General features: G+C 40.9%; 2 protein-coding genes and 1 long non-coding RNA gene across 5 annotated transcripts; 1 reads left to right on the forward strand and 2 right to left on the reverse strand.

Moving 5' to 3' along the window:
* Nucleotides 1–1,554: 1,554 nt before the first annotated feature.
* On the reverse strand, nt 1,555–6,596 carry rab9a (RAB9A, member RAS oncogene family). 3 transcript variants are annotated; one of them, XM_086052602.1, is made up of 4 exons: nt 6,410–6,596; nt 5,880–6,000; nt 3,750–3,759; nt 1,555–2,909 (listed from the first exon to the last, which is right to left on the reverse strand). In XM_086052602.1, the coding sequence occupies exons 2-4, from the start codon at nt 5,916–5,918 to the stop codon at nt 2,296–2,298; spliced, it is 663 nt and encodes a 220-aa protein (XP_085908728.1). In that variant the 5' UTR covers nt 5,919–6,000; nt 6,410–6,596; the 3' UTR covers nt 1,555–2,295. The 3 variants fall into 3 exon arrangements, with proteins under 3 accessions (XP_085908728.1, XP_085908726.1, XP_085908727.1); XM_086052600.1 differs by lacking the exon at nt 3,750–3,759 and having other exon boundaries at nt 1,555–2,941; nt 6,410–6,584; XM_086052601.1 differs by lacking the exons at nt 3,750–3,759; nt 6,410–6,596 and adding an exon at nt 5,745–5,774 and having other exon boundaries at nt 1,555–2,941; nt 5,880–5,997.
* Nucleotides 3,924–16,867, forward strand: LOC147136399 (uncharacterized). The gene is made up of 4 exons (XR_015089729.1): nt 3,924–4,001; nt 8,242–8,363; nt 9,353–9,414; nt 16,772–16,867. It is a non-coding gene; the product is annotated as an uncharacterized LOC147136399 (long non-coding RNA).
* egfl6 (EGF-like-domain, multiple 6) lies at nt 7,963–19,062 on the reverse strand. Its single transcript, XM_086052598.1, has 12 exons — nt 18,793–19,062; nt 16,734–16,840; nt 15,667–15,759; nt 15,456–15,575; nt 15,242–15,361; nt 13,429–13,563; nt 13,215–13,337; nt 12,099–12,344; nt 10,266–10,340; nt 9,923–10,018; nt 9,328–9,590; nt 7,963–8,356 (listed from the first exon to the last, which is right to left on the reverse strand). The coding sequence occupies exons 1-12, from the start codon at nt 18,864–18,866 to the stop codon at nt 8,249–8,251; spliced, it is 1,560 nt and encodes a 519-aa protein (XP_085908724.1). The 5' UTR covers nt 18,867–19,062; the 3' UTR covers nt 7,963–8,248.
* Nucleotides 19,063–26,471: the final 7,409 nt, after the last annotated feature.

Below are 26,471 nucleotides of genomic sequence, written 5' to 3' on the forward strand. Positions count from 1 at the left end.
GTCTTCTGTTAGAGTTTTGCAAGATCGTTATGTCAGGGGCTTGTTTACTAAGTGAATTTGAATCATAACTACAGTATACCTACCATTAGGCAAGTTATTGAACAGCAAGAGTGCTCTTGGTTAATCAACAAATGTAAACAAACCTAAATCCTGAATATTCACAAAAGTCAGAGAGAGCATTTAACTGAAGAGAATATCTACAGTATGTGTGCGCAATTGTTTAGTAACAGGAAATTATGCAACTTAGTGAAAAAACTAAAATAAACATGGTCACAGTTTCATTTATTAACATGAGAATAATAAGATAACATACAAATAATCAAATGTATATTGTACGTGTCTTCATGGGGGTCGTGAATGAATTGAAAGCCTGGACTGGTCCCCGGTCAATTGCAGGACACATACTGTAAATATAACCATTCACAGTCACAATCACACCTTTTGGGAGTTTAGTCTTCAATGAACCTTACTTGGATGTTTTGGGAATGTGGAAGGAAGCCGAAGTAACCGGGGGAAATCAATGCCTTACCTACAAGTAGCCTAAATAAATAAATACTTTTTTGACAAAGCTGCAATTCATGCAACCACCCTTACTTTCAAAAACAGTCAACTGTTTATTGTTTCATCATCTCAAGGCCTGCTGTCTAGCATGCCGTTTGTACAATTATCCTTCATTCTTTTAAAGACCTTTATTTGCTAGCTACACGCAATGGAGCACAGTAGGCCGACTTTTATGTCATGGAGCATTGTCGTGTAAAAAAAATCACTCTTCTTGCCATTGCTCGTACAAACTTTCTTAAAAGCTGGCAGTAGTTTTGAGAGTTAACTTTGAGTGCCTCTTCAACCCGAAAAAGTCCAACTGTTTAATCTTTGCTATCAGCTAGCCCAAGCCATTACACCACACCTCCACCATGATTTCAAAGTGGAGCTCTGTACGTGTTACTGATGAGTCGATCAATAGGCACTCTTATCTCAAGAGTCGATAAGACCTTTGAGAAATCTGCCTTCAGATAATGCATGGCCCAATCATGACGCAGCAACTTAGGTTATTTTGTGGTGGTCGGAATACAGTACTGCCTTCCTTATCTTGGTCATGCCCAACAGCACTTAACAACTTGTATTTTCTTGCTGCTCAAGGTAGCTAGCAGTTGAATATGAAAGGACGGGAGCGAAACGAGTTCTTGGTCGCTCTGCATTTGGTTCTTCACAAATATTTGCTAGTTCATTTGTATCACTTCTTGCAACCGTGTTGCCTTGATTTGATATAAAGCGGTTCAATCCATCCCCCTTAATTTTATTTTTACAATTCTGGCCCAACTTTGCCTGATGAAAAGAAACTGCTTTATTAGAAATAGGGTGTCAATCACCTAAGGTCACACCACCCTGAGATCCAATAGGTGATTTTACGACTAAGTATTAAGGTCAAAATACTGATTCACAGTATAACGGCACACACAGTATATTCATTAAGATCCCTTCATCTATCTTCTGTACTGGTGCTTCTCACAAGGGTCATCGGTTCATGTTTGGAGGGGCCACAAAACACGCTTAGGCTACAGAGATTCCCAGATGCTTTATTTGTTGGTTGGCATATGTATAATGAACAATAAATGCAAGTTAGCACTTTATTTCATTTTAAGAAAAAAAAAAGGCCTTCAACTATAAAGTATAAAATAAAAAATAAAAAATTAACAGGTTTGATGTCTTAAGACAATCCCCCACAAATCCAAAAGTGTTCTTCAATGATTGCCAGAATTGCACCACTGCTTTCCTCCTCTCTTAATTCCTTGTATGAGTTATTAAATAAAACAATACAGGTTTCCAGTATTAACATTTAGGGACTCTCAATTACAGAGCATCTGAATTTTGAGAACCTAGTAACTAATAATCAATTCACAAGGCAAAAAACATGTGCAAACAGTGTCAAAAATCAATTGATTTGTTAGTAACATATGACAAAGCAATAAGAAATAATGCAAATCTAAATATCAACAAGATCTTCACATAATTGCACTCATCTACAGATTGGCATGTTTTAGGTACCCACACAAAGCTAATATGAAATGCTGTTAATTCATTCTTAAAACGTGACCTTTAACTGAGTGAAGGATTCAGTGCTTCCGTGTTTATTTGTAGAAAGACACACTTAGTGCTTCCCCGATTAAACTGACCCCATCTGTAAGCAAAACCTGATAGAACTAATCAAATGTGTTATAGGTTCCAATGAGGTGTTAAGATGCAGCCTTGTCACTTGAACAACATTATTTATGAACATTGCCGATAGCCACTTAGATGTTATGAGCAGCAGGTGGCGGCAGAGCGAGGCTTTCTGTGGAGCTTGACCGTGTCTGTGGGGATGAGGTGGTCCGCTCGCTCGTCCATCGCCAAAACCCTGCGCACCGCCTCCTCGAAGGCCACCGCTACGTTCGTGGCGTCCTTGGCGCTGGTCTCGTAATACGGGTGGTCGCCGTTCTCCTGGCACCACTGCCGGGCCTCCTCGGTGGACACCTGCCTCTCGCTCACGTCTAGTTTGTTGCCCAGCACCACAAAAGGGAACTTCTCCGGCTCCTTGACGTCCGCGTAGTAGATGAACTCCTTCTTCCAGTTGCCCAGATTAAGGAAGCTCTGGTTGTCGTCAACGCTGAAGGTGAGCAAGCAGCAGTCGGAGCCTCGGTAGAAAGGAGTCCTCAGGCTGCGAAAGCGCTCCTGGCCGGCGGTGTCCCAGATCTGCAAGGTGACCTGGTGCCCGTCCACCTCCAGGTCCTTGTTGAGGAACTCCACGCCGATGGTGTGGAAAAGGTGCGCGTCGAACTTGTTGGTGACGTAGCGGTTCATGATGGAGCTCTTTCCCACGCCACCGTCCCCCAGGAGGATAACTTTCAGCAGAGACGTTTTGGTCGACATGGCTGCTTGTGGCAAATCACTGCGATGAAGGAATGACCTGTTTAAAAGATTAAATATGTCACTGTTTTGTTTAACAAACAGTGTTGTATTTCTCCAAATAGTGTCCTTCACTCGAATAGATGCTGCGTAATAGTTCCACGATGTGTTGTCAAGTTGAAACAAATAACAGCTCAGGCGCCTCCTTTAGTTCCTACACATGTAAACAATTAGCTGCCAAGACCATCTTTACTCTGTTAGGTAATTCTCTCAAATTCTTGAGTTTAACAATTTAACAAATATATTTTTAGAATACAGTCCGCTGATAGTGTAGTGGTACACACGCCTGAGTTGTGTGCGGGCAGCGTGGGATCGATTCCCGCTCAGTGACAGTGTCTATGTGTGCCCTGCGACTGGCTGGCGACCAGTTCGGGGTGTAGTCTGCCTTCGCCCATTGACGGCTGGGATAGGCTCCAGCAACTCCCCGCGACCCTATATAGGATAAGCGGTTTGGAAGATGACATGACATGACATATTTTTAGAATCGAGTCTCATTGAAGAGCAGGTAAAGATTACACACAAATGACTGCGTCAACTTTAAAAATCTTATATATCATACAGCCATCTATTTTCTCTACTGTTTATCCTTGCTTAGGGTCACCAGAGAGATGAAACTCATCCCAGCTGATTCCAGGCGAACTACAGGTGGCCAGTCAATCAGAGTGCACTTTGTGACAGACACCCACTCACGTTTCCTGCACAAAGGTTAGGTGAGTACTGTACTAGTACACAATCAGTGACTCACATACGTATAATAATAAAACATTAAAATGGACACATGTATCATACAGTGATGGATACAATGCAACTGAGCTGTTTCTAGTAGGGCTGGACGATTAATCAAAATTAAAATCATGATTTTGACTTCTCTCAATCTTTAACACGTTTTAATAGAAGAAAAACACTTAATGTGCGGAACGGCGTATGAAAATATACAAATTCCCGACGATGTGGAAGTACCCTCAATGCACCATGTTGCTTGCGTCGCAAGCGTGTAGCGTATGTGACTCTGCCGTCCCTGAGCGTGCTTTAAGCTGTTAATGGCACCCTGTCGGTTTACGGTAAAACTAAACACACAACAAAAATAATTACATACATTGTATATTTAAATACAAAACATGCTTCGTTTTTTGAAACATCGCTAGCGCTAATGTTTACGTGAATGGGGGATCCCATTCAAATGCTAACGAGAAATTAGCATTGACTTCTGGAGTGGTATTTTTTCAAATAACACACACGCGTTGTAGAAACATAGACACAGCTAAGATAACACTACTCAAAGGCACAGAATCTTCACAATTTGGCAAAATGAGTTATGTTAAAATTGTTCAATTGCCACGTCTGTTCTCATTCTAAGTGTGTACTCCATCCATGCATGGCAGCACACTGCCCTTAAGAGGCCAAAACGCGTAACAGTCGGTGTTCTGCCAAATTGTCCTACCCCGTCGAAACTTCCTACCGAAAGCTAATTTGACAGCCAAAATACTACCGTGCGCTTTCAGCTTGTTTTGTTTAGATGTAGACTGTTAGGTAGAACTTAAAAAAAATCCCTTAAGAAAATACTTACACAAAGGTGAAAGCAGGTAGTACGTCCTGACAGTGAATGTTGTATACATACACTGCATGATGAATGTGGTCAACAGATTAACACTATGCTCAAAAGCTACTACAAGAAAGCACACAATGCTTAAAAGATATGACTTAAATCACACACCAAAAGTATTTTTGAGGCAATGAAAAAGTCAAATAAGACTCAATAAAAACGAAAATAGTAAGTACTCGCCCCTTTTAACCGAACGTACGACAGGTATGTCAAAAAGTTAGAAAGTTCCCACGAAAAAACTTATCAGCATTGTGCGCATGCGTGCGCAAGTGCACTGGTAGGACGGAATTTCAGAATATCGTTTTTTTTTTTTTTTCAATTGCTAGTTTAGTATGTTCTAAATTAGTATGTTCTGTAATTTGTATAGTGCTTTTCTACCTTTGGTACTCAAAGTGCTTCACACCGTAACTCATCTACCTAGTGGTGCCGCAGCATCAGGAGCAACTGGGGTTCAGTATCTTGCTCAAAGATACTTCGACATGGTCATAATGGCCGGGGATCGAACCCACAACATTTGGGTTGGGAAACGACCACTCTACACCGAGCCAATCCGCTGAATTGAAAATACGTTTCTTACTGATTTTCTCATTGTCCCATCAAGTCATATTTAAAAGTTTTCAATGATTCAAGAAAATTTCCTTTCCTCAAAATTCAAGGATACAAAGACCCAAGCACTTTTTTGTCGTAACCAACACACATTTCCACATGACATAGCACGAAATACAATCCTGAGATACTAGGTTTAGCCCAGTAAGTCCCAAGACTTGTGAATATAAAATATGATTATAAAATAACGATAATGCGTATTCAAGGCTTCAATGTATGCAAAGATGCAAGGGATCAAAAGTGTGGATGTAGCAGACTGAAAATGCAAGCTTGAATTTCACATGATATTTACAGGGTCATTTTGTACTTGACAAAAAGAATAGAGTGTACAAGAATAGTGTTCATTCAATGTGTGGGGATGAATGGACATGAGGCTACGATGATAGTTTTGAGTAGTTGAGTTTCAGTAGTTGAAGAATTTTTGACATACTGAAAAATCATTGTAATAATTGTGATTTCAATCTCAATCGCGATTATTATTTTTTTCCGTAAACATCCAGCTCTAGTTTCTAGTGCTTAATCTGCCATTTGTGGTGTGGTGTTCTACGAACCGCTGCAGTAAAACTGGTTTTTGTTGGCATACATGGATAGTCACCTGGTTGTCTTTGTGGCAGAGTAAATGCCCCTGGACACAAAACAAATGAAGCAGTTTTGATACAAGACTATCACGAGCAAATTAATTTTCTACTAAAACACAATCACGAGATGTGATGGCTGGTTGGAGACTCACCACTGATTGATTTAGGCTTCCTCCACTGGTCCAGATCATGTGGTGCAGACCCTGTTACTCAGTCACATGCTCGTTTGTTCAGTGTTGGTATGGACGGCCATGTAAGCTCCAGTTGCACTGCCTACAATACAGCGGTTTGCTTGTAAATGGTTGGCAGGAGACAGCTACTTCAGCTGGTCAGCTCGCAATGGACGTAGAAAAACGTACAACGTAGAAACGCTCCCAAAATGTAGTTGTATCATACAATGGCATAGCTGTGACGCGATATGTACATATTGTATGTACGTCGTATGCCGATGACATACCACGATAGAGAATAATACTACACTTGTATGACAAATCGTAAACAATAAATAGGTCAGCGATTCATCCTTACAGCTGGAATTTAGAAGGAAACCGCATTATTAGTTGTGTGACGTTAGCCAAGTTTACTTCAGAGCAAAAACGCTACATTGCAGTTCGGTCTATGAAGCTACCGTGTCCACGCCGGAAAGAAAGATGTATAGTTGATGTGTGTAGCACCTCCTTGCCTTTTTTCGTGGCCCGAGATCGTTTCCTGGACACTCCGAAGGTTCGATGCTAACGCCGCTAGCCTGTTGGGATGCTAACGATAGCGAGCTTGGAAGCAACGGACAGCCCAGTCACCTGACGGAACAGACCAATCAGCGACTGGGTTTGGTTCTCCACCAAGGAGCTGCGTTTTGGCTACGACCCGAACTCAGCTGTTTAGATGCTCTTGCTTCACGCTGCAAGGTTAGCTGAATGTACATCTAATGTATAATTACTACGATACGGTAACAAGTAAACCCCATTTGGATTTAGCAACAAGATGTGCAAAACAAGAAATTCCCTCTCCGAGGCATTCCTCTATTTCCCCTTTTCCCCTTAAGCGGAAGCACGTTAGCATTTACCTCACCCGACTCAAGTCCAAAGTAGCATCATTTAAACAGTTGTCAAAAATAGAAACAATAGACTCAATAGATGCACAGTAGTCCAAAGCAGTGTTTCCTGAACTTTTATTGGGCCAAGGCACATACCACCAAACAATAATACCACAAAAATAATATTTCATAAATATTCCTCATGATGCTCTTGTTTCAATTTTCCCACAAAATTCCTGACTCAGTGTGGGCCTTTCAGTTGAACACACAGCTCTTTTACTATTGCAAATGAATACACAAATTGGCATCCACTGCCATCTAGTGGAAGAGCATTTTATTGTTATATCTGTCACTATACGCCACTGTAATAGATAGGTTCACGTTACTGTGTTTCTGTTCTAAAAATAAAACGTTGGATTAGACCTCATTGCCACAGATAATAGATAGGTGACTTGACCTAGGCTGTTTTATCACTGCGACCTCTCTCTAGCTTGGCTTTCTTATCTATGGCACTCTGTGGCACACTTGGCTAGTTGAATCCAGTTAAGACCATCGGGTCACACATTGTCACATTATGCTAGGCAGAGTTGCACTGCACTCCTGTGTGGGGACGGTCAAGACAGTAGAGTGGGAACCATTTTGGACAGATTAGACCTTCTGCATCTGGCAGGAAAGAACACACGGCCGTGTCTCAATCTTTCTGGAATCCATTAAATAGTTCAATTGAGAATATACAGTCGTTTGACAGTTATTGTTAGGATATTATTGCAAGCATTACATGACCAGTAGAAGTTCACCAGAACCTTTCAGTTCAATTAAATAGGAAGTTTGCAATTTTCTCTCTGCAGCCTCACTTCACTCCTCCCTCTGCGACTACCAGTCTCTGACCAAAGCCACAACCCGTGCACACAAATTGTTATAATGCGCACAGTAAACATTGAAAGCCGATCTTATAGTCAGCTCATCTTGGACCCTAATGACAATTCCTATAGAAAATGGATAAACGGATGGATGAATAGGCTAAAATGGATCTCATAGCACATAAATGGTCAGTTGTATTCAATTAGTAGAAAATTCATTCATGGTATTAAACTGAGATTGTGTCTACTGTAATGTATTGTATTCACAGTACAGCCACAATGAGAGAGTCAATTAGAAAAAAAGAGATTTAATTAAAACTACAGAGTAATGTCAAAGCAGAATTTACAGCAGTAATCCACAGATAGTTTTGAAAAAATCATATAAAATAGTTTTCAATCATATAAAAAACTTTTGATGTCACACAGAGTTTCAAATTACACAACACAAATTTTCATTCAAACCAATCTATTATACATAATAACTGAACATGACCGTCAAGTGTTGGCCTTTCAGTATTTTAAGAGATGTTTATAAAAAAAAAATCAGGCTATGACATTTCAGCTAATATGCAATCACTGACCCTTAGAATGACTTAACTTTTTGATATGACTTTGATACAGTTGATTCTTAAAAGATCGTAGAATCGTCCTCTTGACACGGCCCTGAGGTCAACACAACATTGTCCAGCCCGATCTCCCCTCCAACGCCTGTCCCGCGCTGAGCTTCAAAAATGATCTGTAAGGTAAGGCAAGGCAAGGAAACTTTATTTACATAGGAAATTTCATACACAAGGCAACGCAATGTGCTTCACACAATGCAAAGCCCAACACCCAAAAGCATTTACAAACAAAACGTTTTTAACTTGAATTTTAAAGCATTTATACTTAGGGCTGACTTCACTTCTTTTGGCGACTTATTACAATGCAGCATAACAGCTAAATGCCGCTTTACCATGTTTGCTTTGAAACATAGGCTCCACTAATTGACCTGAGTTTGCAGACTTCAGAGCCCTACCGAGTTAATATTTAATTAGCATTTCCTTAATGTACTCGGTACGCAAAACATCTAATGAATTATAGTAGCAGAATCTATTCTACTGCTAACTGGGAACCAGTGTAGCACTTTTAGGAATGGCGTAATATGTTCTGATCTCTTTGTTCTGGCCAGAACCCGAACTGCAACATTCTAAATGAGCTGCAATGATTCATAAAGAAATTGTGTTTCTTCCAGGTATTTGCTTTAGACAGTGACACATCACATGAATCAACTGCTGTCATTTAGGGAGACTGATAAATGAAGTGTCATCTGCATAGCCACAATAGCCAATATTGGCATTCTGACGCATTTGACCCAAACGTAACACACAGACTGAACAAAAATGGTCCCAGGATTGACCCTTGAGGGACACCACATTTCATGTCCATACGATCAGATTCAAAACTTCCAATCGTCAGAATTTTTCTCCAAGTAGGACCTGCGCCATTTTTGGACTGTTCCATTTTTTCATATCCAAGTTTCCAACCTGTTCAACAGTATATTATGATCAACTGTATCAAACTCTGCACTAAGAGCCAATAAGACTAGCACCAACACCTTCCCTGCATCGGTGTTCAATTATATATCACTTAGTGCATTTATAAGAGCTGTTTCTGAAATTCTTGAAATTTATCAGAGTCTATGGGATGCAACATCACTAAATGACTCACTGATTGTGGTGCTTCCTCTTTCCAGGCCACAGTGAGGAGCTCCGTCTGCCATTCCTGATTCCGGCTGTGGCTCTGCTCCCAAACCGGGTAAGCGTTGTTATCCAGCAGCACCCTGAGCGTGCCCACGTTTACACCCACCACACGGTAGCTGAATGTCAGGCAGAAGCTGCCCTGTGTGGTTCGATCACTGAGCAGCAACTTGAGCTTGGCCACGTCGTCCTGCTCCCCTTGCAGACCACTCATAGACATGTAGTACTCAGAACCTGAAGAAACAGCTCAGGATTCATAGTTCTGCAACCATTTGCCAATGAAGAAAATCAATGTAGTGTCTTCCTGCATTTTTCGTGTGCCTCCATACTTACTGCATGTCTCGAGCGGGATAAACAGCATCTTTGCTGCCGTTTTACAGCTCCATCATAGTCATTTTAAAATTGTGTTTTAAACTCAAGTTTGTTTCATATAATGTGTAACAAATAGTACCAATAATATTGTTTATTGTTCTATCAAAACTGCCTTTCCTTTAAAAGATGTAGGGAACTAGAAATGTACTCTCCGATCACTATATGAGAAAATAAGGCATTTGTCATTTTGTTACCTCTGCCATGGTACGATACGCTCCAGTCCATGTCATCAGTCTTGTCTTGGACCCACTCACATGCTCCCTGATCAAAGTTGCAGTCCATGATAAACTCTAGTGTAAAGAAAGAAAAGTTGTGTTATCACCATTTGTTAGATAAAGGTTTTGGCAGTGATATAATTGAATAGAAGCTCCGAGGTGGGATTATTTTAGTCTTTTTATACATTTCTCATTGTTTTTTGCTATTTTATTATTAACAGTGGTTCTTTGCACATTTGTACAGCAGTTGGATAAGCGGTTCAGATAATGGGTGGATGGATGGTTGGATCCAATGTATGCAGTAAAAGTGTCATTTTTATACCTTCCTGAAGTGGCGTTGTTTCAAACTGTATGACCTCTCTGGCTGGACCAAAAACTGATTCAAAGTCATCTGTTGCTACATGGAGAGATAAGTAGCAGGTATTAGTGATCATATATTGTGGTCCTAGTTGCATGATGCATGCAAAAATTGGTCAATGACTTTATCACATCATATGTGCCTTGAACATATGATGCAAAAGCCATACACTGTTTTTCAACCAGCAGGTTTGGACCTGCCCTCCTGTCACTCATGCCTTGAGTGGGGAGGAACTATGAGTTTAGGATACAGCCCGCAAGCATTTAAGGGCTCTTGTAGCAAACCACCCCCAAGGCAGGTGTCTTTAGACATTCAGACAAGTGACAGCTGGGCTTATTGAACCTGAACACCCTTAAGTGGTCTAGTGCAGTGAAAGATCTCCTGTGCTGATGACAGACCTTCCTACTAGGAGTCAGTCTGTTTGCACAACAGCTGTTTTGGGGAAAGCGTAATAAAAGGCTTCTTAACCTTCTCCCAGGGTATGGGAAACTAATCCAGGACGAGTTGTATCCCTCAGCTCTCACTTGCCAAGAGTAAAAAAAAATCCTCTCCAGTAGGTGATGGATGCCTTGAAGCCTGTCTCTTGCTATGTAACGTCTTTCACAGGCTCTGTTTTTCCCCTAAAGATTACGGGTGAAATGCGACCTAAAGTAAAATGCATACCACTTGTAGACCACACTGTCCACCATTTTCCTTTATTGACAGCCCCAATTGCTTAACAGCATAAACCTACAGTATAATCTTGCAACATGTGACTGTCGCATCAGAATTCTACCTGTTTCATTGGTTCTGGACGAGACATTAACAAATCAACAATGCACTTCCTAAGAACTGAAGTATTTTGCTTGAATTTTCTTGACACAGTTCTTCTGAAGAAGAATGAAGGTGGTTCTAGAAGAACAAGGAACAAGACTGTCTCCCTTGGTCAAAGACCTGAGGCCTGGAATTTTAAATTGTATCTGGATGATTAGGGATGTGCCAGCTAAGGCATTTTAGGATTCAGTTCCATTAAGATTCAGGGTACGCTGATTGAATTATTCAACCATTATCACGCTACTAACGATTATATTGATACATCTTTTTTCCTCATTCTGGATTTTTCTTATTCCTCAATTTGTGACTACATCCGGCCGCTCGAAAAATTAAGAGCATTGTTGGAATGTGAGGAGCACTCGCACTCTCAGAGTAGAGTTTGGATATCAGATTGAATTTCCAAACGCACCTTCATCTTCTTGCTGTAGGTCCCACCCCCACTCTACCCAAGCCAAACCACTTCTGCGTTTAATTATGCACGCCTTTTGCCTTATAGCCACCACATGACGTCACAAGAAATCCAACAATAATTGGCCAACTGGCCCACGTGACAGAAGTACTGCGGAATTCCGACAATGCCTGCGTTACAAACATTTAAACATTTTTGAACATTCATGAATCGTAATCAACTCGTCATGTTTCACGGCATTGAATCTAACAATGGATCTGTCGCCACAGCCTCATGGATGATTTATAGTATGTAGTGTATATGAGAACCACATTTTGTAAGTGTACTCAATTTGCTTATGGTGATGGACAAAACACTGACTACTCTGGCCGCATGGCTCAGGTGGTAGTGTGGTCTTTCCCCTTGAAGATTTGGGTTCAGTCACCCTTGTGACCATTTCAAAGTGTTCCTGAGCAAGATACTGACGCCCTAGTTGCTCTTGATGCTGCATCACTATGGTGAATGAGGCACAGCGTCAGAGTGCTTTGAGTACCTTGAAGGTAGCGCTATAAAAGCACAGAACAGATGCCACTTACTGAAAACGTCTCCTCTTGGATTGAGCTGGTTGTCTTCCTCTTCTTCTTCCTCCTCTTCCTCAGCAAACCCGTCCACTGGTGACTCCACAGTTGGTTTGCCAATGAACACTTCCCCGTCATACTCAAAAGGCTGCTGGCGGATTCTCGGGGGCGGGGTCACAACTGGTTCAGGGATAATGTTTTTGATGTCCTCATATGCAAATTTACCTCCCAGATTTTCAGACCTTTCTTCTGAGTCTGGTATGGCTGTAAGAGAATCCAAATTAGACATGTGGGACTTCAAACGTAATGTGTCTCACCAGATTTGATGCATTTGCGCATCTTCTGAATACCTTGCGTACTATTCACAACAAAAAGGCAAGACCGCATGTATTAACAATCATTAACGTGCAAGTGAAACATCATAATATGAATGCAACGCAGATTTGTTACCTACAAAAGCATTCAATCAAACCAATTTTTGTACAGTACATTTACAAAGGTCATGCAGTAATTTACAGGCCTGATATCAAACATCATATGCTGTGAGACAACATAACCAGCCACGAGCAAAGTCAAGAAGATGAATTTTCGGAAGGAGTCGAGAAAGCAGGCGATTAATGGAGTTGCCGGCAGGGAGGTAGCAGTGAAAGCAGCGTCTCAAATTCCACGCGGTCTCACCATTGAGGAAATGATCTGCACTGCCTTTGTTTCCATTCCATGACCTCTGATAAAACGGCTTGACTATAAGAAATAAAGATCCTCTGCCCGACAGTCGATATCACTCAGTAAAGCGTCAACTGGACTGCGGCTAATGAGTCTTCACATTTTATTTCAATTGCCAAACAGTAACGTATTTACTCAAGTGTGCTGACAATCTCTGGCTCTCTCCTTCTAACATCTGCAAAAATTTACTGGCTCTGAGGGCAGGAAATCAGTCTTGGACAGACTGGTGATGTATTAATACTCAAACTAGAAATATGCAGCCGTAGAACGTCTGTCAGTCCAGCAGAGTGTCAGGGAAAGAAAGGCATCTGTTGTTGAACACTTTGCATGAAGATTTAGGACACATCAAATGGAACCCGTGAGACTAGTTGGTTTCTAACTCTGTGTAGCATAGCATATCTGCGATCTTACCGGAGCATTCAAAGCCATTGCCTCGGAAGCCTGACTTGCACCTGCACTTGTACGATCCTTGAGTGTTCAGACAGACAGCTTGCGGGCTGCACTTGTTGGTGCTGGATGCACACTCATCTAGGTCTGGAAATTAGAAGACGGCTTTTTGTACCTTTTAGGACCATAAATAAGCACAAACGTTAGCCCTGAATTATCTTAGCTATGTATACCTTACCTACACAGTCGTATTTGCCATCGACATATTTCAGATCAAATCCGTCCTGGCACTTGCAGAAGTAGCTGCCGAATGTGTTCACACATTGCCTGTTATATGGACAGAGGTTGCTTCCAGTAGCACATTCATCAATATCTGCAGGGAAATTAAACACAAAATGTCAAGCCACTGAACTAATCATAACGTATACATCCTCAGAGTGTCAACGGGTTAAAAGCTCTTTCCTCCTCTTGACTTTGATGTGGATGCACTGCAACGTTCCACAGCATTATATTATGGTATAGCTGACTCGGCTGATTTATAGGGACCTAAATCAGCCGCTACCTATAAATCAGCCGAGTCAGCTGTACTATAATATAATGCTGTGGAAGTCGTATTTCTCATCTTGTCTGCTGTATTTTATGATTGCTGCATGCCAGAAAACCGGACAATGTGAAATGTGACCTTCATCTATCTATACACACAGTGGTCCCTCGCTATTTCGTGGGTCGGTGATTGTGGCTTCATTCTATTGCGGGGTTTTACTTCAGGTTGTTTCTCGATATTTCGCGGGTTTTTCACAGATTTCCATATTTTATCCTGGATTGAATTTTTTCATAAAATGGTGTACAGTAATCTGCGTATACAGTACAGTACAATTTTGTCATTTAAAAAAAATGTTTGGGGCCCCGCCATGCAAACATGTTTACAGAGTCGAAATAACACAAGCCATTCCAGTGGATAATAAAATCCATATTTGTCTTACTATTCTTACTTTTAGCTAATCAAGTATGAGTTGTGTTCCTCATCCTGATTGTCTCATCCCCATAAAATGCTTTATTTATTACAGTACAATATCTTATTAGTTTTTTTCTGCTATTTTTTTCTTAATTAAATGTATTAAGTATGACAAGTGTTTGGGGTGCGTATGTATGTATATATATATATATATATATATATATATATATATAGATAGATAGATAGATAGATAGATAGATAGATAGATAGATAGATAGATAGATAGATAGATAGATAGATAGATAGATAATAGATACATAATTTTACAAACAGTAAATGTAAAAGTACAAAAAGTAAAAATAATTGGGTGTCAGGGCTGCTCACAATAAAACAATCTTGATAAAACAAAGCAAATACTGTTCTAGCTTGTTGAAGCCGTCAGACATGTTTTTTATGTGTAACTAGAACATTTTGATATTCTAGGCTCAAAGTAGGATATTTTAGAAAACGTGCAGTATTAGTGTGTGCATGTTCTCATAAATAATGCCAGTAACTGCTGGTTTACTAAAGCCAGTGAGGGCCATTTTGCCTTCAGCTGTGGCTTTATTTGTCCAGATGTCTACCGTCATGACTGCATCTGTCTTACAAGGGTTTATGCCTTGTAAATGTCAGGAATGGTAACTAGGCTGAGATACGAACATGTACATTTTTTATATGTTTATTGGCTCGATCGAGGTTCTGAAATGTCTCCAACTCCTTTATCTCTGTCCCCTTGTTTTAGTTAGTACCCAGGCCAAATTGGCTCTGTTTTAGCCCAGGAAGCGTTGTGGAACTACAAACCTAATTTCCTCCCTCTGATTTACAAGCCAAGCATGCAATAGCCACATAATAGAATCTTTATAGCGTTGTCCACTTTGCATAAACCCCCAACCCCCAATGTACTGGAATTAGGCCAGTCAATTCTTCCCCTCTTTGTATCCTGACTTTCCTCTTCTTTTCTTACATCTTACGGTGGTCTGTCTTTGATTGCAGCATATGTTAAACAAATGTATACGTACAACAATTTCTTTGAAAGTGCCGCTTTTTTTTTCCTCACCTATGCAAGTCCTCTCATCTGGTGCCAGCTGCAGCCCCACAGAGGGGCAGAGGCAGCGAATCTCCCCCTCAACTTCCTCACAGCCATACTGACAATGAGCGAGCGAGCAGGTCCTAGAGTCTAACATGCATGTTCAGCAACACACGCACAAAAAAACCCTCATGAAAACCTTACACATTATCATGTGCAAAGACGGTTGCTGCGTGAGACTCACTGCCGCACGATCCATCAGGCATCAAGGTGTATCCATTGAGGCAGTAACACTTGTAACTGCCATGGGTGTTCATGCAGCGGTGTTCACACGGACGAGGGATCAAGCCACATTCGTTCGAATCTTCAAATGAGGAAGAAGTGTATTTTTCCATTTCTTCAACTGGAAGCGCCACTTTTCAATCCAAAACCTACGACTGAGCATGCATATTCACCCTGATTGCATGTTTTTCCAGTGTATCCCAGGAAGCACTTGCATTTGTTGGGTCCAACGCATTCACCGTGCTTGCAGCCTGGCTCGCACTGAGCTGGGAAAACAGTTAGCAGGAATAAGCAGACGAATGTTAGTAGTTGGAGGCTGAGGAATGGATGGATTATAGTCAAACCACATTGAGTGTTTTCATGGTTTCAGGTTTAAGAAACTAGACTTCACATTTTGTGTAGATGGACAAGAATGAAGCACAAAAAGTATAAGGACCACTATTCTTGAAAGACTCTCAGACTTTAGAGTGTGTCGAAGGATATTTATGGGACTTTAGAGATGGTCTGGATATCACGCAATCCTTCACCGCTTGTACACAGAGATGGTGCAAAATTGCTGCATTAGAGCTGTAACAGAAGATCCTGCATTTATTGGACTTTGTCTGTAATACAGAACCCAGTGATATGGAATATTTCTGTGTGTTTTCACACAATGACAAGGCTTCCCATTCTTTGATAATTAGATGCTTGACAATGTCAGTGGCAGCATCTGGTGTGCGTATAAAATACGTGAAAACAGATGGGTTGACTTTATTTCTCCCATTCTGTGTCGGTTCCGTTAAGAAGGAACAGTGACTAAGTAAAAGAAAAAAGCGAAAATGATGGCTTTTACAGGTCATGTAAAAAGGACTTTTATGGTTTGATGTGGTTGTGGTTAAGTTCTTCCGCACCAAATTCCAAATCCAAATCTTTTATGGACCTTGCTCGTTCACTGAGGCGCAGATTGGTCTTTAGCAGATGGTCCTACAAAGTGGAAAGTATACAATTGTCCAAAATTCCTTGACAAAATGTATGATTCTGTTTGATCTGGATTTCGTTAGATTCAGGAAGAGTAAAGGCAGCAAAGTCCAATCTCTCAGTGATTATTATTAGATCAGTCTTCATAAATATATCCAATAAATCTTACATGAAGACAAGATACTGTTATAATGATAGTTTGGTGCGTTCCATGGTAGTAACCCAACTGTTTTATTTTTCTCTAAAATGAATGTATGGATCAATCAACCTTGACCTGTCTTACCCTCACACTGGCCTCTGCGATTTTTCTTCCAACCATAGCAACACTCCAGCCTCCTGCCATAGCGACACACACCTGGTTGGTTTCCAGTAGAAACTTGTCTGAGCTGCCTTTGTAGAGGAGCAGAGAGGTTCAAGGTAAGATGTGTAATCTTATTGTCGGACCAATATTTATAGCCCACAGAGAGAGTTCGCATTTGGTGCTTGGAGCAAAATGTTTTTTTGACATTGGAACACTTGTAGCTTAGTGACCTATGTAAGCATGTCGAAAGGGGGGGGGGGGGGGGGGGGGAAGGAAGAAGAGAAGGATACCAACACATCCCTTTGCAGTTTTCTTTTCAGGCTAATTATAGTTTGAAAACACAGTCAAACCAAGGCATCTCCTTACATGCTCCCTTTGGTGATAAAAGTAGGATTCCCCAATGAGCAACAATCAGTTGACAGGATGCTTATAGAGGGTGAAAATCACCCTTATCAGACTCTTCCTGTTTCCTGCACCTTGACACCTTACGCACCATCTTATTACCTCTGCCAAACACAGAGCGCATGGTTGTGTTTGAATGTTTGTACATGAAGAGTAAAACTAGATTTCGGTGCGTGGATAATTTTTTTTTCTACTGTATTATTGTGAAAACGGATAAGCAGAAAAGGACGGCCATTGGTGCCACCGACATGACAGATGGTACAGGTTAAGCCTTGGTGCCTGGAGGTCTGCTTGCACTCTACTGAGTGCCATTCTAGTTTTAATATTTTGCTGTTTTCAAGTTTTTTGCAGACCCATTAAATATTGTTGAGGATCTGGGTCAAGGTGTTGGTACATGAGTTTATTTTCATTTTTGTTATTTGGAGCCCTACGTCCAGCCACATTTTCCTGTGAATTGGTCCTAGCAACAGTTAAAGAGAAAATCAACCCAAACCCAGCAGACCCACTAGCTGGAACACGGCATTCTGATAAAAAATTGCGTTTGTGGAATAAGAGTTAATCCACCCGTTTTTAGCCATCTCAGGGGCGGCCATTTTGTCGCTTCTGTGAACTGAAAATGACATCACAACTGCTCAGGGCTCAGGTAGCGACCAATCACAGCTAAGCTTCAGAAAACGGGTCAGCCGTGATTGGTCGTTACCTGAGCCCTGAACAGTTGTGAGGTCATTTTCAGTTGACAGAAGCGACAAAATGGCCGCCCCCGGAGATGACTAAAAACAGGTGGATTAACTCTTATCTACAAATGCAATATTTATCAGAATGCGTTGTTTCAGCTGGTGGGCTTGCATAGAACATATTCTTAAAAAGATATGTTTGGGTTGACTTCCCTTTAAGCAGTGGCCAAGCATTATCACAAAGCTTTATATGAGGCCAAGGCAAGCCATCAATTGGGACCATCAAGATGCACAAACCAACACGAGTAATGTGCGCCATGATTTTATGGCCTTGGCAGAGGTCTACGCTCCACTGAGTGATATTCTAGTGTGCTCTGTTTTTGTCAGCCGGCATCTTCCTCCACTTCTCTGCTGGCATCGGCATGTCAGGCAGCGCATTTAGAATAATGTGCAGTGCAAAGAGATTACATTACACGTGTATATTTATAACCTGCAGTAAAATAAGTTTTTTTTACACGGAGATGAAACATTTTAGGAAAGCATAATAGGATGGGTTGCCATGAAGTTTTGTCACCCATCAGGCTCAGTTGTGGGGTATCAGGCAGGAAGCATTCTCGGCTCCGGCGGGACTTGAGGAATCCGAGACAGGAGTTAAATCAACCAAAATAGCCCATGGGAGAGTGACAGGTGCCCTTTAGCTATTAACTTCCTTTGCCCCATTTAAACAACAGTTGGAACAGTAAAAACATGCTATTATAATGGTTAAAAAACTGCAACGCTGGTGTAAATATTTAAAACATGGGTTGAGAACCTATGGCCCAAAGGCCAAGTACGGGTCTTTTTCTGATCTGGCCCAACATGGTATTGTTAAACCAAATATAGCAACAGATATAGTTAAAGTAGATATGAAGGCTGTTTAAAAAAAGACATTTAACCCACAAATGCTCAGAATGCTTGCAACTCACCTATGTGCTTCTGCATCTTGAGAGGAGATGTGGAGCAGGAGCAAAAGAGCACTGACGACAGTAATTGCATTCATCTCTAGGACTTCTCTTCCTCCGGACTGGCTTTTGTGTTGCTGTTAAGACCTTCTCTCAATTGCTCCCGTGCAAGCGCGGATCTCACGCTTTTCTATTTGCACAATGTACGCTGTGTTGCATTTACTTCCACAACAAAGACTCCTCCAGGGAAGAAAAATTTCTCTTCAAAGCTGCAGCACTACTCAGTGTCCCATTATTTGCTCTTTCCTCTCTGGCAAAGAAGCGAGGAGGACTAGGTCGGTCGTGAAGTAGGGGTGGGTTTGTAAGCGGGGTGGGGATTATGTCTCCTTCACTGAAACCCAATACACATACCACATGGAATTCCTACTGCAGGTCTGCAAAGAGGTTGAAAGCAACTCAAATTGATACAGTTTTTGTCCTACCTGTGAGAATGTTATGTGCGTTTGCCTGAGCTGTGTTTGTGCATGACAATGTGATGATCAGTTAATTGTTGAAGTACGCCCCCCCCCGAAGTACTCTCTCTCTCTTTCTTTATCTGTCTTCATATATATATATATATATATAAAGTATAAAGTTGGATACAATTTGAACTGGCTGATTGCTAATAAGCATGGGTACCTTTTGAAATGTTTATTTTCCTGAAGTCGATTATGAGCTCTTTAGTTTTGATCGACATTCAGAGACAAGTTGTTATTCTGACACCATTTGGAGAATTCCATCACCTCATCCCTGTAAGCATCCTCGTTGTTGTTTGTCATGAGTCTGTACAATAATGAGTGAGTACAATAATGTCGTCTGAAAATGGAATGATGGTGCTTTGCCACACAATTATAAGTAGTAGACTGACTGAAGACAGCAACCTTGTGGTAATGCCAGTATTCAAAATGGTGTGCGGTCGCTAGTTTATACATATAAAACATCCATCCATCCATTATCTATTCAGCTTCTCCTCACAAGGGTCGCGGAGAATGCTGGAGCCTATCCCAGCTGTCTTCGGGCAGTAGGCGGGGGACACCCTGAATTGGTTGCCAGCCAATCGCAGGGCACACAGAGACAAACAACCACTCACACTCACAATCACACCTAGGGGCAATTTAGAGTGTCCAATCTACCTACCAAGCATGTTTTTGGAATGTGGGAGGAAATCAGAGTACCCGGAGAAAACCCGGGGGGCCGGGGCCAGGATCGAACCCACGACCTCTAAACTGTGAGGCGGAGGTGCTAACCAGTCGCCCACCGTGCCGCCTATATAAAACATATATATATATATATATATATAGATATTTTTTTTAATTTGAACATCCTTGTTAGATCAACATATCTGGCAATGGTGTTGGATATTTGCCTGCAAGGAAGTAATTGAAGGTCGTGTGAAAAATACCCTGTGTTGCTTAAGCAGCCATGTGAGGTTTTGTGGCTTGGCACGGAATACCTCAAGTGTGGCTCCAGTGTAAGTTAAAGTCTGGACACCTAATTTCCTCCTGCCAAAGCTCACTTCAAGGGTAACTCGGCGGTGGTAAAGCTGCCAAAAACTTACAATCAGTGACTGCTGATTTTTCACTTCGTTTTAACGGGAAACATTAAAATGAATCTTGATAGTTTGGTAGTGTGCACCATAAAATGTATTCATTTTGATATAATACTGTGTTTTAATATAACACTGTTCATTCTTTCCTGTTTATAGTATTAAAAGTGTGAGTAGAACCATTTACTCACCCATTTGTGAGTATCCAACCTGTTTGCTGATTATACTGTTACTTTGAGCACATGCATTGCACAGCTAACTGTTAACCAGTAGGGGGAGACCTGTGCCAACATGCAAGAAAGAAACCGGACGTTGACTAAATAAAAGGTTGCAGTGTTTAGTCACATGTGGAAAACTTTGGCAAGCATGAAATTAAATAATTTGACTATGGCTTAATTGATCTGTTACAACATCTGTATAGGTTTTGATCTACAGTAACTTTTCTTTTTAATATTTATTTTCAAATGCTTAATATGGCTGTGATAATCATAGGATATGTTGTGATGATATATTTTATCTGTTGTTCCACTTGTATTTCTCGACAGGGAACTTGTGGTTTGTCACACTTTATTTCTTTGTGTATCGTCACTCTCCAGTGAAAAGCAAGTGTCTCCGTAACAACAACAAAAAAAAAAGTGGCGAAAAGATACTATGCTTTTCAATGGACAATATCAGTTTAGTTCACGTAATTTCCTTGATTGCAAAGAGAAGCGGCTATTGATTGTGTGTTATTTCCTGTAGGTATTTCAAAAGTTTTCAACACACAAACCTCTAATGCATCCGCTATATAACATACTGTATCTCATACTCATCTGTCTATTTGGAAATGTATGGTGCAAATAACGTTGTAGGCCTTGTTAACCCAAGCATTGCATAGTGAGCACCCCTCCACTAGAACTCATTCAGACAATTGCCGTGACCTAAATAGACCCTGAGCTTTCAAACAATAAGTTCTAATTTGATAACCCAGTGAATGGCTTTATCGGACTCCTCGCCTCCCAGTCAACATGGAGACACGAGCACATCCACTCCGAGTGATCTAGAGCAAGGCTTTTACTATAAAAGGAGATGCATGACAGTTGATGGGTGACTTTGTAATGCGCGTACGCAACCACATCCTGCCCTCAGCAGATGACACGCACAGTCTGCAAAACAGACTGAAATAACTAAGAGTGTGCTAATAAAATATACTTTGAGGTGATGCACTTTCAGCTTAATGGAGGTTTGAAGGCATATAATAGTGCGTGTCATGTTTTTTTCATTTTACTCACTCCCAAGTATGAAAAGTTACGTTTTGATCAGTCAGTTAGTTAGTTAATTAGTTAGTTAGTTAGTTAGATAGCTGGAAAGATTCAGCATATGCAAAAACTACAAGACTGATTTCCAGTTGCAATTTTTGCTGTTACAGTCCACTTGTATTGGGGTCAAGATCCAGAAGATGGTGAACAAGTCCTTCTCTGTGTTAACATTTCTTTAATCAAACAAGTAAGAGGGGCAGGTTTAGGATTGTTCTGCTTCAACAGAGTTCTATGCTGTACTTCTTGTTTACTTGAATGAGTGAATTTGCATCCTCTATCATGTTTGCAGTTCTAGAGGTCTGTCAAGTGATGAGGGATCAAATTTCATGAAACCGCAAACATTCCTATGAACACGTCTGGGTTCGAATCGCAATTTCGGCCTTCCTTTGAAAAGTTTGCATGTTTTCCCTGGGCTTGTGTGGGATTTCTCCAGGTACAAGTTGCTTTCCTATCCACATGCATTTTAGTTTAATTAAAGTCTAAATTGTCCAGTGGCATAGCTTGTAATGCCAGTGCCTGGGACCAGTCAAATAAACGTGAACTCATACAAGCAATCCGCAGCACACATATTCACCGTAGCCCTACGCCCCCTTTGCGTGAATTACTGTATGTGCGTGACTTCTGGTATGGAGCGAAACTAGCGTTTTGTTTACATGATAACTGTTTGCGCTGGTCATAACATTTACTCACTTAGATAATGTGAGAACGCCAATTGTCACAATTTAGAAGAGAAAAACATTTCAATCCCACTTCCTGCAAATGTAGCGGCGTAGGAGGATGACATAAAAAAGCGGCTAGCGACAAGGTACAGTCACATGTTTAACTACTTTCCAAACTCTGTCGCTTCAGATGTGAGGCATTGAGCAATCTCAAAAGCTCCGAGGCATATCAGTTCCTACACAGTAATAAAGTTGGTTGTATTTTGTTAGAAGAGGTTGGACACGGTCTTATTTTGCCTAAAGCAGACGTAGGAGCCAGCCAAAGCCCACTTCCCACTGCATGGTAAACACATGACCGGGACACTTGATGAAAACAAGCTCCACGTTGCTCGATGTCATAAAACTCAGGTCAATCTTTAAAGTTCACGTGAACATCTCTACTTATGTGAACGTCAACCGCTGCAAATATTAGTACGATCGGCCTCAATATTTAGAATAAATTTTATGAGCAAAATGTCTTCCTCGCCATAGGAGCTCACAACAACACTGACAAAGCGTTTACTGTCCTTAAAGAGGAAGTCAACCCTAACATGTTTTTTTCATGTATTTATTCTATGCAGGCCCACTAGTTTAAAAAAAAGACATTCTGATACATATTGCGTTAGTGGAATAAGAGTTAATCCTCACGTTTTTAGCCATCTCTGAGGGCGACCATTTTGTCACAACCAATAATAGCTCACCTGTTTTCTGATGCTCAGCCATGATTGTTCGTTATCTGAGCCCTGAGCAACTGTGATGTCATTCTCAGTCGACAGAAGTGACAAAATGGCCGCCCCCTGAGCTGCTTAACTCATATTCAACAAACACAATAATAATAAGAATGCTGTGTTTCAACTAGTGGGAACATATTCTTGAAAAAATTATGTTTGGGTTGACTTCCTCTTTAAAATCTGAAATATTATGCCGATCTTCAAATTATTTCAGAGGTTGACTAATACTGAAGTGTCATGTCTTCCACACACGTAAAATCCATACCTGATGTTCTTGTGGCACTTGGCACCCAGCGAATCTTCTCCGGTGGTTTGTCGCAATGCAAGCACATTAGCACAAAGTTCAATGCGCGTGTTGCGCCGCACTCGTTGTCCACAAAATAAAAAGTAGCACAGGTACAACATTAAGATGGTTTTTCAAACGAAGACTCTCAGACTCATTCTTCTGTGACATCCTCAGGTAGACGCTTGAAACTGTTGCGGTTGTCACAACAATAATCTGATGTGCAAATTCAAAACATTGATCTTGTAGTCACAGATTCAACGTCTTCAGCTCATTAGTACAACTGCCAACATCGCAAGTTCCCAAGCAGTGCAATATCTTTTTCATTGCAATGGGGTCTTGTGATCGTTTAGGAATGGAAGGGAGAAAGACGCTCAAATAAAGTGCTCCATGAAATGAAACCTTCTGTAACAAATAGCAAAATTATACTTCCGGTATCTTACGGGAAGTAAGAATTTTTCTATGCATGTATAAAAGATCCACTATTCTAACCCAACAACAAAGGGTTTGAAGCAAACAAAATAACCACATTGTGTCATTTTTTTGTCCAGCGCAAAGGGCTCTCTTATAAAAAATACCATTCAAGGACGGCACAAAACTGCTGAAGAAGAAGCCAACGTTAAGTGCATATACTGATTTTGTACAGTTTTTTCATAACTCACTCAAAATTGTAATATTATTGAGGCACTATGTTTGTCCTGCATATCATTGCAAAGCAAAAATAGCGAGCCTACTCATGTTGTAGTGTCAGGCAGCAAAAGACCCAGTGTAAGTAAGTGCAACTGACACGTCTACTTTCTAGTGGTGATTGGTGATATTACAACTTCAAGCTGCAGTCGAACCCTGCATATTCACACGTCGGCACCCACGGACTAGCATATTCAGAGATTTTTTTCCTCTCTTTTTTTTCCTGTTTTTTCAAATTGTGATTGTTTTTTCTGGGATTTATCTTCCCAATTTCCCCCCATTTTTCATGAATTTTTAAAGCATTTTAGAGGGTTTTAAAAAATACACCCCCACGCCCCCCAAAATGTATTCATTTTAAATTAATCACGGGGCCACTCAGAGTGTGGTTGCAGGCCGCCAGTTGCCGATCCCTGCTGTATATGGTCAATATAGCATTGACAACACATATGTATGTTGTCTCATACTTAAAAAAAAAAAAGGACTGTAAAAAAAAACAACAACCATATCCTGTTTTTCAGGTAGGTGTTGTGTGGATCCATCCATCTGCTACACATATTTACAAAGTGTCTTTACGTGGCTTTAAACTAGTGCGACCTGTGAGTCCCCACCCCACCTTGGGGTATCGTGAAATCGACCCCCAGCAGCCCCCTTAACTTGAGTTCTGTGAGCGTAAGTGCACTCTGCGTTTTGTCCTCAGCTTGACGTCTTCCGCCCCTCCTCCTCATATTACCAATACAGCAGCAAACACAGTGCACCACAGATTGCTTCATGAAGAATTCCTCTACACCTCCTGCGGCTTGCTGACTGACTCACTGTTATTTTTTTCATGGGATTTCCTGGACCAGAATTTATAGTATCTTATTAATTCTGTCTCAGATGCCAAGTGGTAACATGACTTCACTTTTTTCCCCCTCTTTTAGTGGTGTTAGTGTCAAGTGTAATACTGACCTACCATCGCACTACAACACAACAGCAAATGTACTTTGGTGACTTTCACTTCCCCCTTTTCACTTCCTGCCACATCATGACACAGTGGAACCTCAAAATCCGAATGAGCCAATGGTTGAATAATACAGAACAAGACCAAAACTATGTCTCAGAAGTAGCACAAAATCATAACATTTTAAGCAAAATCTCATGATACCTTACTCGAGCTCAATTCAGCATAGCATAGCAAAGGATTCACTCTGCGTGTTTTGATTTTTCTTTTGGCAACACTTATTCAATCCATTCATCATCATTAGCATCTGTCTTCATTCGTGTCATGGATAACTGGCGTGTTTCCCAGATGACTTTGGGTGACAGCTGCAGTGCACCCTGGTCTGATTGTCAGTCAATCGCAAAGCGCATACGGACAAACGACCATTTTCACTCACATTCACACCAGGTGACAATTTAGAATATACATTTAGCATGTTTCCAAGATGTTGGAAAAAGCTAGAGTACCCCGAGAAATAGCACAGGATAAACACTCCACACAGAGATGTCACTGTGCTTACACATTCCAAAAAAATGATAAGAACATGAGAAAACAAAACAGTGTTAAGCTAGAATGTTGAGCACTGGTAAGACTTTGGTATGATTTAGGAGAAAAGACAGCACGTACACAAAACGTAGCAACTGGCCAGGAGAACACTGACACAGCAATCAATGTGACATGCAAAATACTTTTCTACTAATACCGTGATTGTGCAAACACAGGTGGCTTTACTATGATGTGTCCGTAAAGCAACATTTAACCTGTTCAAAATGTGCCCAGGGCTTAAAGAGACACTAAACCGGTCCTGTGATGCTAACTTACTACACTATGTTCCCAGAGCCGACCATCTCTCAACTCAGTGCTCATGGAACATGCATGCCCAACACGATAAAACATCAGATTCATTGTATGCCTCCGTTGTTGTTGGAATCATTGGCTCCTCTGTGTGGCTACATTTTTTGGTATTAAGTATGTGTCCATCAACTACATCTTATGAAAATTACAAGAAAAGTTTCATTTCCTGTTTCTAGCTGGACCTGAGTTTGTTGTTATTGCTAAACTGAATAGTATTATCTTTGTAAAGTCTGAATTTTCGATAAAGCTCTTGCACTGGATCGCCATTCCATTCCATTGGGCCCATGAAACAAATATTGCAGTGTTATTGCAGTATTATTATTTATAGTTATATTAGTGATATTGATTACACATACTAGGAAGGCAGACATCTGATATTCTGTTAGCATTTGTTTTTTAACAAGACTAGCCTTGTCCATTAAGGTTTTTTTTGTTGTTGTTGTTTTTTTCTTAAGAATGAGACGCTTATGCATATGCCGTAAAGTGCTGATGCCCGGTGGGCTGGCATCTTTTAGGGCAGATGTAAATTTGTCTTTAGAATAGAACATTTGAAACTTTCAATCAGTTATATCCATTGTTTTCACACC

Source organism: Filicampus tigris, chromosome 14 (assembly GCF_054856515.1).
Source record: "Filicampus tigris isolate MCC_2025a chromosome 14, RoL_Ftig_1.0, whole genome shotgun sequence".
NCBI lineage: Eukaryota > Metazoa > Chordata > Actinopteri > Syngnathiformes > Syngnathidae > Filicampus > Filicampus tigris.